Below are 11,326 nucleotides of genomic sequence, written 5' to 3' on the forward strand. Positions count from 1 at the left end.
CAAGGCCAGGCTGGATGAGGCTTTGGGCAACCTGGGCTAGTGGGAGGCGTCCCTGCCCATGGCAGGGGGTGGCACTCGATGGGCTTTAAGGTCCCTTCCCACCCAAACCATTCTGGGATTCTGTGATTCAATGGGTCTCAGTTCCTCAACTACCTGGCACAGACGGGTACAGGAATCCTGGCATCCCTGAATGAAAGAGAACAATGCTGCGGTATGCCAGCTGAAGAAGTCCGCAGAAATAAGCATGAAAATGCATGTACTGTTCACGAGGACAGCAAGGGACCAGCTAGAGCTTATGGTCTGAGCCATCCTAACCTAAACCTATAAAAACATACCGGTAAGCATTCAGATAATTCATAATATGCACAGCTGGGCTACGTGCACTGCAGACTCCCCGAGGAGAGGGGATGCCCACTACTATCATGACAGATATGAGAATAGAGACCGGTGAGTAACTTGCTATGGCCATAAGACAGTGTAAGAGCATTAAGTTTACTAACATTTACTATTTAGGTATGTAATAAATGCAGAATTATGTGGTAGTCTGTGTACATAACCAGAGGATCCAAAAGAACCATGACAGATGCATTGCGGGGGGGAAATAAAAAATCACAGTGAGAGTCATTAAGCAACCGGAATGAGACTGTCAACCTGAACAGATTCAGCCTTTCCATGTGGGAACCAATGACATCAGATACACAAATGACTCAGGATAGGAAAATATTCTAATTTTGTGAAAGTACATGTGACAATAGCTTGGAATGTAGGCCCATCCTCATTTTGTTCTGTTATTAACAAATTATGCCATTGGTCTTCTCATCTCTTTTTTTTTTTTTTTTTTTTTTTAAACTTTACATCCCTTCCCTAGAGGTAGGTGAACCTGCAGAGAGCAGAAATAATTTTCACTGCTGAACACTGGAAGGTGAACTTCAGGGGAACTTTTTGTCAACATCATACAGTAGACTGTTGACTTCTGAGACACATTGAACATAAAAGGCTTACCGGGAACTCATGCGGTTAATAACAGAGGCCCTGTAATCTGACTGCATAGCCAAAATATCTGCAATAATGAAAAGATAACTATTAATGCCAATATTAGGATTACCACAGCTGCACAGTTTATGAAGGAAGGCAAATATTTGATATTAACATAGGAAATTATCCTAATAAAACTCAATGGGAGATGGAATATTTACTTACAGATCTTCTAAGCTGGTTTTCCCATTTCCTATTCACCCTATCATAGATTTCATAAACTTGCACTCTTATACCCACGTACGCAGAAGCACCAAGATATCTAAGGCCAAACGACTTGGCCAGGATCACTTGTGTGGGATGCAAAGAGCAAGAGATACCAGCTACTGATTTCCTCATCACACCCTCTGGGGTTCTTTCTGATTGGCGATGATGAACTCTTTTCTGAACGTATCTGTCAAACTCTGAGTCAACAGTTGCTATGGAATGGATCTTTGCTTCCTTGGTCCCCATAAATCCTACGCAAAGTTGCTGCTCATAGGTTGGTTTTCCCTGTGTCCTGGTTTTGTCTGGGACAGAGTGAACTTTCTTCATAGGCGTTAGTAAGAGGCAATTATGTTTTGAACAAGTGTCTGTTTTCACTTGTTTGGTTAAAGAAAAAGAAATTGTGCCTGTGACATGCTGCAACTCTGCAGCCATTGTCCCGTGGTAAGGATACAGGACCTTCTGCTAATGAGTCATTTGTCCTGTGGTCTTGACTTAGAGTGCAGACCTTCTGGTTCTGACATTATCAACACATTCCTCAATTGCACTGCTGAGAGCGGAATAGCACGTTTCATTATTAGAGTTGGCTGTTCTTCTAACTCCTGTTTTGGTGTTTTCACATACAGTTCCATTCACATTTCATTCGCAGCAAGCAAGTCTCTAATAAAAACTATAAATCCATTTAAGCTTGAATGGAATTCTCCAAAACCATGATGTCCTTAAACTGAAGGTAGTTATTTTTCTAAAAACTATTTGCTAGCTCAGTTAGAACCTATCAACATGTTGTAGAAGTTTATAAACTGTATGCATTGGTAGACTTGAACTCATGGAAGACAATCATAATAACAATAATAACAATCACCATCATCTCTTTTGGATTTAACATACTTTCAGCTTTCACTTCTGTGTTTAGATTTCCAGACCAAAAAGTCCAATTTACCTTTACTATGTAAGTGCCACTGAAGTATGACAGTTTTAAACTGTTACCCTCTTATAAATCTCAAAAATATTTTGAAGGTCTGGTTCTTGTTTCTCATCTCATCAAGGTTTCTCATCTCATCTCATCTCATCATTCAGGTCCAGAGAAGGGCAACAAAGCTGGGGAAGGGTCTCGAGCGAGGAGCGGCTGAGGGAACTGGGGTTGTTTAGTCTGGAGAAGAGGAGGCTGAGGGAAGACCTCATCACTCTCTACAACTACCTGAAAGGAAGGTGCAGTGAGGTGGGTGCTGGCCTCTTCTCTAAAGTAACAAGTGATGGGACAAGAGGAAACAGCCCCAAGTTCCATCAGGGGGGTTTAGGCTGGATATTAGAAACAATTTCTTCACTGAAAGAGTGATCAGGCATTGGAACAGGCTGCCCAGGGAAGTGGTGGAGTCATGGAGTCACCATCCCTGGAGGGAGTAAAGAAATGTGTAGATGTGGTGCTTCGGGACATGGTTCAGTGAGTTAGGTGGTGTTGGGTTGACAGTTGGACTTGATGATCCTTGAGGTCTTGTCCAACCTTTGTGATTCTATGATTCTAAGTATGGGCTTATTTTCCTCTAACACTAACATTTCACAATTAAGTCTTTAATTTCCTTGGAGAGATATTACAATGACTCACAAGAGATACCTTCTTCCCTGACCCAGCTAGGCTGCTTTCTTTCCCTCTTGTAATACCTTTCCTCATAGAAGAGTCCTACCTTCTGAGGATGGGGCAGGAATGACCCTCAAGATCTGCTCTATTTGATTCACTGTTGATGTTCCAGGAAAAAGAGGTTTCCCAAGCAGCATCTCTCCCAGAATACAGCCAATGCTCCACATGTCTACACCTTTAGTGTAACTACAAATAAGAACAGAACAGAGTTAGGACGAAATCAAGCGAATATTTTTCTGTACCTGGTATTCACATCATCTACATTAGCTTATTTTGCTAGAAAAACAAGCTTGATGGCTCCTTGAATAAGAATGCTCACAGGTTTTAACTATAAAGTAAATGACATTTGGGAATCATGAAACTGGCAAGCATAAAATAGAAAGGACATTTATCCTACTAAAAGTCTACTCTAGAAAACCATAAAAAGAAATAAAGGTAAATGCCAGGACAAGGTAATAAATACTTTTCATATGACCAACAGTGAAGATACAAGCTGCTGTTTGGAAATAACTGACTTTTCAGGGCATAATGTATCTAGAAAGTAGTTACTATTACTTAAGCACAGTAAATGGCAAACAATGGCATTTGCAAAATATCCTTATTTCAAATTTGGGACACTAACCCAACCTATATTTATCTTATTTTCTGATCAATAAGATTTTGTACATTTAAGTCCAAAAAAGAACTAAGCCTGGCCAACAAGGCAGCTGATTTAACAGTTGATTACTGAATATTTTCTGAAGGTCTACAAAAAAACTCTCTTTTAATTTGGAAAAGAGGACTAAGGTACTCAAACAAATTTTGTAAAGATGCAGATTTAAGGGGAGAAAGAATAAGTCTAGTGGAAAAAAGGATGACAATCAGATGAGCTGACAATGTATGTAAATGCACAATCTAAGAAGCCAGGAAGGAAATTTATGTGTAATGAGAGATTTTTATGTTGCAGAACTTAAGTTTGAATGCATATTGAGAAAATGGGACTGCTGACATGACATTGCATCTGATGACATCTAAAATGAAAAGACTTAAGACTTTTAGACAACAAATTTTCCCAGTGGTGAAGAAATTATAGCATCCCATCCCTTTGCTCATATTAAGCAGTTACCTCCGAGAGGAAAGTAAGATCTCAGGGGCTCGGTACCAGCGTGTTGCCACATACTCCGTCAGAGCAGGGTTACCTTGGTCCTCAGTCATCTGACATAAAGAACGGGCCAGCCCAAAATCACAAAGTTTAACAAAACAGTCAGCATCCAGCAAGATATTTGAAGGCTGAATTGAACAAAGGAAAATTATTAAGCTTTTTACTCTCTGAATGGCAGAAGACTATTATCAAGGTTCTTTTACTAGTCTCATTCTTTTCATATTTCTCCACGTAGTGTTTAACAGAAAACTTGAGTGAAGGATAAAGACTATGACTGAAGTACATACCTTCTGATCTCTGTGAATAACATTTCCCGAGTGGATGAATTTAGTTGCCTTCAGGAGTTGGTAGAGGATGTAACTCTTGTGGATATCTTTCAGCAAATTCCCCTTCTTAATCACAGCGTGCAAATCCGTCTCTGTAATAGATTCCATCAGGAAAGGATGACCAAGTTGTGAATGCAGGTTCCTCACAGCAAGGCCAGAACAGACCATTGCCACAGCTGTAATTACTAACAGCACTGCAATCTCTCTGTATCATCAGTGTGGCTTGCAGCTCGTGCTACAGTAACTGTTCTCTTATTGCACACTTTTGTCATAATAAAATTGCAAAGTCTCTTCCATATGCAACTCCTCTGTCTCCACAAGCCTTCTAATTTGTTGCTCACTGCCATCCTTCCTTCATCTCAACCAGCCAGCTCTCATTTAATTATTACTCCCTTTAAAGTTTCACTGCTATTCCCATCTAATCACAACTGATATATATATATATATAATATTCCATGTAAATTATCAACACACTGATATTAAAACAGGGAACAAAGGTAACTCCCAAAAGAGGCTGTATTTAAGTGGCTGACGCAATGCTAAGTCTCACCCATGGACTCAAAGATGAGGTAGATGTCCTTGTCATTCTGAGCTCGGACAACATCAAGCAGCTTGATGATATTTGGGTGTTCTCCAAATTCCTGCAGAGGGAAGAGACCCACCCATCAAAATCAAGAGTCTTGCTTGTGAATCACAAAAAAGGACAATAAGCGATTTCATTTTGTATTGTTGTTCAGAACAAACATTAACATGCTATTTCCTTCATTATGCTTCTACTTAAATAAATTTTTAAAAAAGGACCGAAGCTTGCTACGCAGTATGAAATCAGCCAGTTAATCTAAAAAAAAAACCCAAAGCAAACGTGTTGTCTGAGACATTAGTTATAGAAATCCCACTTTACCATTCGTGAATCAAATCCAGCCAACTTTAAGCACCTTGTATTTCCTCCTGAAGGCGAAGCTTTATTGTGGCAGTGAAAACAGAACAAAGCTGCCATCAACAGTCGTATTTAAAAACCCCAACGAGAAAGCGTCTATTTGAGAGTAGGCTGAAACACTTCACAGTCTGCGTTGACTGAACTGATTGTAACAGAACAGGTAGTCAGCTTATAAAGAGATACCTAAACACAGGTGACTTAAACTGGAGGGGAATTCTATCCTCACATTTCATGGAATCATAGAAGATCATCCAGTCCCACCCCCTGCCATGGACAGGGACACCTCCCACTAGCCCAAGTTGCCCAAACCCTCATCCAGCCTGGCCTTGAACCCCTCCAGGGATGGGGCATCCACAGCTGCTCTGGGCAGCCTGGGCCACTGCCTCACCACCCGCACAGGAAAACATTTCTTCCCAATATCTCATCTCAATCTCCCCTCTTTCAGCTTAAAGCCATCACCCCTTGTCCTGTCATTACAGGCCCGGGTAAAAAGTCTTTCCCCATCGTTCTGATAAGCCTGTTTTAAGTATTGAAAGGGCACAAGAATGTCTTCCCGGAGCCTTCTCTTCTCCAGGCTGCACACCCCCAACTCTCTCAGCCTGTCCTCGCACTGGAGCTGCTCCAGCCTCGCACCATCTCCGTGGCCTCCTCTGACCCCACTCCAACAGCTCCGTGTCTGTCCTGTGCTGAGGACCCCAGAGCTGCATGCAGCACTGCAGGGGGGGACGATCCCCTCCCCTGCCCTGCTGCTCATGCTGCTGGTGACACAGTCTAGGACACAGTTTGCAGACTGACAATACCGTCCAGATCACTTACTTCATCCTCAGCCTTAACAACTCTTACTTCCTATAGCTGATACTTCTCCACCGCTAGAGACACTGCAAACACTTTAAAACACTGTGAACACTTTAAAACTGGTCAAAGTTTTCATGAACTACCCTGATTATAAAATTTTAAATAGCTGCACCATAAAACCTATGCTTTTATCTAAAAAAAACCTATGCTCGTATCTAAAATACATAACTGAAGTTTTTGTTATTTGAACCAGTAATGCAGACTCTTTATCTATTGCCATCACAAATTCCCTTATAAACATTCAGAACATTAAGCTATATCCAGCACAGTCTTACAACAGCATCATCTTCCTCAACTCTGAGGCAAAGACAAAAATTAGACAACATCTGGAAAATTACACAAACCAACACACCCACCTGCAGCACCCCACGGAAATATGCTTACAGAGCAGTAACATACAGCCAGGCCACCAAATAACCCTGCAGTTCTTCTGAGGGCAATATTCAGAATACCCACCCAAAAATCTAAAGAAAATTTTTTACCCAAAAGGGATATTTTTCTAGAAATGCAGATCAGTCTCAACAGTGTTACTCAAGTGCTGTTTAAGAGCCTCCTGCACACTGAAGGAAATCCCCGCTGTCTCACACTGCCTTGCCCTGGAACTGATAAGGGAAGGTTATGATGAAGTTTCAATCTATACTAAAAAAACATCCTACCTTGAAAAAAATTTTGTCAGAGCCAGTCCTACTTATCTTTTCTTAAAGAACAATGCCCTCACTAAAGTAATTACTAGAAATGACACTCCAAAATGTGTCCCGAAATGCACCCAACAGATCTACAGCTGTACTGAACAATAAACATAAAACCCAAAGCAGCATGATGACCAGCATGCTGCGTATCGCCCAGCAGAGAACCATCAAAGCGCCCAGATTCTACATCAGCACTTCTCAGTCACACTTCACCCATGAAATGCCCTTATGACCAACATACAGATTAAACTAAGCGATCACTATGCACAAGAAGGAATTTGCACAGACAAGGAAATTCAGACAAACATCCCAGTACCAATGAACAAATATTTCTTATGTTTTTCCCTTTCTGATCTCAATCCTGAACCTCAAGAAAGAGCTAAAAAATTAAAATACCTGCAAAAATAGGAAGGGGAAACTAAAATTTTTAAGTCTATTGAGCACCAAAAGTCAGGAAAGTCAGGGCTTAACGGCACATTAACCTCCCTCCCCCAAATGACTCATTCTTTCCTTCAGGAGAAATATCCGTCTCCTTTTTTTTCCCTCCCAAATCCTCCTCCACCCTTCTACTCCAGAAGTGCTACACTTTCAGAGATCATGTAACTTACAGTTAACTGAATTCTAAGGTATTGTTCTCATCTGTTTTTAGATCTTAAGTTTGCTGCTTCTATTTCAGGCTTAAAGAATGATTAAAAAGTATAAATACTCATCTCTTTCCTATTTAAACTTGACGATCTTGGGAAATACCTCTTCCTATGAGCCTGCCTTGCTTGTGTCCTTAGAAAATCACAGTTACAACAACATCAGTATTCAAAAACACTGATGTCTCTACATAGTAAGTCTGTGGAGGAATGGACAGAGAATTTTAATGCCACTGCCACCAGTAAGGTAATTAGGCAAAGTGTGTGGTCCATTATATCAAAACAAGAGCAGCCTTAGCTAATTCCATACCGAATTTTCCCTTTAGTTTTGCTTTGATTATTTCAGGTGGTCAAGTTGCTTTGCACATCATGGAGGAAAATAAGTTTTTCTCTTCTACACCCCAGCCCCACCTCTGAATCACAGCATTTACAATTTAAGAGAAACAGTCTCTCCACAAAGAAGTAAGAAGTGACACAAAAAGCAAGTCTATATGGTGATCCTAGAGTAGACACACTGCTAAAAACAGTGAAAGAACAAGGCATGTCTCAAAGGAAAAATAAGGCCAGCTCTCCATTTTATTCAGGTGTTTTTGCCCACAGAAAGAGCGTTTGTGAAGATGGTGCAGAAAAGCAATGAACAGAGTTGCCAACACTGACCACTGCATGTTGAAAAAGGATGGGGAGCCAATACATGAACAACATCAGAGACAATTAAAAATCAGAGAGGAGGAGGAAAAATGGATGTTACCTGCAGGAACATAATCTCTCGAAATGTTCTCTAGAAATAAACAAAAAAAAGTTTATTAGCACCTTAACAGAACGACAGAACAGAGTATGGACTTCCAATAAGAGGGTCAAATCCATTCTAATCTCCAACACAGCAGAAACCCTTACACGGCAGACAGGCAAGGAAAACCCTGGTGCTCACTGACGAGCCGCAAGTATGCTCTCTGTGCTTGGGTCACTACAGCACAACATCAGGGAGAGGCAAACTGTGCGTGCCTATGAAGACACTATTTCCTCAGGGACATCAAACACTATTTTGTAGATGCCATGATACACAAAGCTTGACATTCATTGCTCCTTTTTATCCTAATATAGGTGCAGACTGTATTATTACATGCATAACTGTCAAATAACTAACATCCTTCAGAGACATAAATCCTGCAAAAATCTATGGACTCCCACCACATCTTTCAGGACATATTAGAACAAAGATTTCTCACCTGAGCATCAGTTCTGTTCCTGAAAGCATCAAAAATCTTTTTAACAGCAACTATTTCTCCTGTCCTGCGATCGATGGCTTTCCAGACAATGCCATAAGCCTAGGGAGAAAACAGGACAGATCAACAGTGTGCTGTGACATCTTAAGCACAGGTCAGACCTTCAGTGTGGAAGCAGAAAGTACATAACAGAGGGACTGAAAGAAGAGGTAACCACCAGCTACCTAAAAGACAGAGAGATGAGGCCAGCGAGCAACACTTGGTTGAGTCAAGGACTAAGAACATCTCTACTGAGTCTGACCAAAGGTCCAAAAGGTCAAGGATCCTGGCCCCCAAAGCAGCCAGTAGCAGACGTACGTGCTCATGAAGTTTAACAAGGCCAAGTGCAAGGTCCTGCACGTGGGTGGGAGCAACCCCCAGCACAGACACAGGCTGGGAGGAGAATGGATGGAGAGCAGCCCTGAGGATACTGAAAAGCTGAACATGACCCGGCCACGTGCGCTGGCAGCCCAGAAACCACCCGTGTCCTGGGGGCATCACCAGCAGCGTGAGCAGCAGGGAGAGGGAGGGGATTCTCCCCCTCTGCTCCGCTCTGCTGAGACCCCCCCTGCAGTGCTGCATCCAGCTCTGGGGTCCTCAGCACAGGACAGACACGGAGCTGTTGGAGCGGGGCCAGAGGAGGCCACGGAGATGGTGCGAGGCTGGAGCAGCTCCAGTGTGAGGACAGGCTGAGAGAGTTGGGGGTGTGTAGCCTGGAGAAGAGAAGGTTCCAGCGAGACCTTCTTGTGCCCTTTCAATACTTAAAACGGGCTTATCAGAAAGATGGAGAGATTTTTTACCAAGGCCTGTAGTGACAGGACCACAGGATCACAGAATCATTTAGGTTGGAAAAGACCCTTAAGACCATCAAGTCCAAATGTAAACCCAGCTCTGCCAAGTCCAGCACTAAAACCCTGTCCCTAAATGCAACACCTACCCTCCAGGGATGGTGACTCAACCACTTCCCTGGGCAGCCTGTTCCAGTGCTTGACAACCCTTCTGGTGATGAAATTTTTCCTAATATCCAATCTAAACCTCCCCTGCACAACTTGAGGCCGTTTCCTCTTGTCATATCACTTGTTACTTGTGGAAAAAGAAAAGACATCCCAATTGCCAACGTTGTTGTATTATAGCACTTATCCAAGGTATTTACACTCCAGCTGTTTGTACTCCCTGGCGCACGGCAAAGGAGCTGAACCCACACTCCAGGACCACACATGTTTTTAGGAAGTTTGCCTCAATCTTGCTATCTGAATATGTAAGCACGAAAATCACTAAGTATCACATATTTCAGCTGTTTTACTTTGTATGAGTGTTTAAACATTAACTGGGCATTTCTGAGTAACAAATGACCCTGTTGTGCAGATATAAGGCATCTCCTAGAATGCTGAAAGTCAAGATTCAAATCTATGACATAGAAATAAGAAAACTGGATCTGTACCACAAGGGAGACCAAGTAATCACCATCTACAAGTATCACACAGTCACCCAGAATAGGGAAAACTTGGGTAGAAGCTCCCGTTCCCTTAGTAGACAACTAATTAAAAACCAAATTTAAAAAATTAATTTTTAAATCAAAAAAACCCGAAACAACTGTTTGAATTCCCTCACTTCAGAGGAAGAGTTTATTTCCCTTGCTGCTGCACTTCTCTACTCTATTTTTTGGGCAGTCCTCAACTGTTTTGGGGACTACAACAGTTTGAAGTGCTCAGGTAAGTACATCAGCTGTGTCCATACACAATACAAACAGAACCTTCGGCAAACAAGAGGCAGAAAACACAGAGACTGGAACCACTTGAGGTAAGAGCTCGACCAGTAGTTTTGATAACGTCAGTGATGCCTAGGTGATGGACCTGAAGCCACTAAAGGCCTGAAAGTACGTAGTTATGTTTGTGAAACAGTCTCCAAAGAGAACTCTCCAACAATTTGATATTTCAGATGAAAGAATAATGTCATTCTGTTTGAAGAACCTCGCCTGTTAAAAGATGTAATGTATTACATCCAGTCAGAGAGAGAAAGCTGATAACAAGGAACAAGGTGGCAGCAAACCTCATGTCAGAAGCAAAGTTAGAACGAAATACAGCCATAAGAAAGATCAGTGTGATTTCTAAGGGAGAAAACCAAAACACTGTCTTAGAGCATGAAGAAGAAAATGAGCCTCACTCAAGTGCCCCCTTGTAACTGCACATGAAACACTTAACTGCCAGTATCAACACAATCAAACCAAGGCAAACAGCTGCCAGAACAGAAAAGCAGATGATCAGCGTGGCTTGAGAGACTGTCTGAGAAATTAACATTGGCTCGTGTGTAAAAATGCATCAATTTTATGGGGAAAAAACTACTTGATGTAGCACAATGCTTGAAGCAATGAGGTTACATTATAAATGCAGAATGCTTCTCAGGCAGCAGCAGCACACGCTGAGACCCAGCTCTGTGTGAACGGACACCAGCTGCACACGCAAGGCCGGTGCTTTGCGCGGTGGTTCTCCGGGAAATCACGGGAAAAAACAACTGATGGGGAATTTAGAGGTATTTTCAGTCTCGCATGCTACAACATAACTTAGCCCCCAGACTCCCCCGGGCACTCACCCCCCAGCCCA

General features: G+C 42.1%; 1 protein-coding gene across 1 annotated transcript in view; it reads right to left on the reverse strand.

Annotated features, from left to right (window-relative positions):
* The window catches only part of MAPK15 (mitogen-activated protein kinase 15), a gene marked incomplete at its 5' end in the record, with an annotated part of 20,737 nt that extends 11,948 nt beyond the window's left edge, over positions 1-8,789 (reverse strand). Inside the window, 7 exon segments of the mRNA XM_010077099.1 lie at positions 1,003-1,060; positions 2,922-3,061; positions 3,981-4,144; positions 4,304-4,434; positions 4,893-4,983; positions 8,213-8,242; positions 8,691-8,789. Of these exon segments, the coding sequence (XP_010075401.1) occupies positions 1,003-1,060; positions 2,922-3,061; positions 3,981-4,144; positions 4,304-4,434; positions 4,893-4,983; positions 8,213-8,242; positions 8,691-8,789 (713 nt within the window).
* Positions 8,790-11,326: the final 2,537 nt, after the last annotated feature.

The sequence above is a fragment of the Pterocles gutturalis genome, unplaced genomic scaffold (genome assembly GCF_000699245.1).
Source record: "Pterocles gutturalis isolate BGI_N339 unplaced genomic scaffold, ASM69924v1 scaffold20108, whole genome shotgun sequence".
NCBI classification, from domain to species: Eukaryota; Metazoa; Chordata; class Aves; order Pterocliformes; family Pteroclidae; genus Pterocles; species Pterocles gutturalis.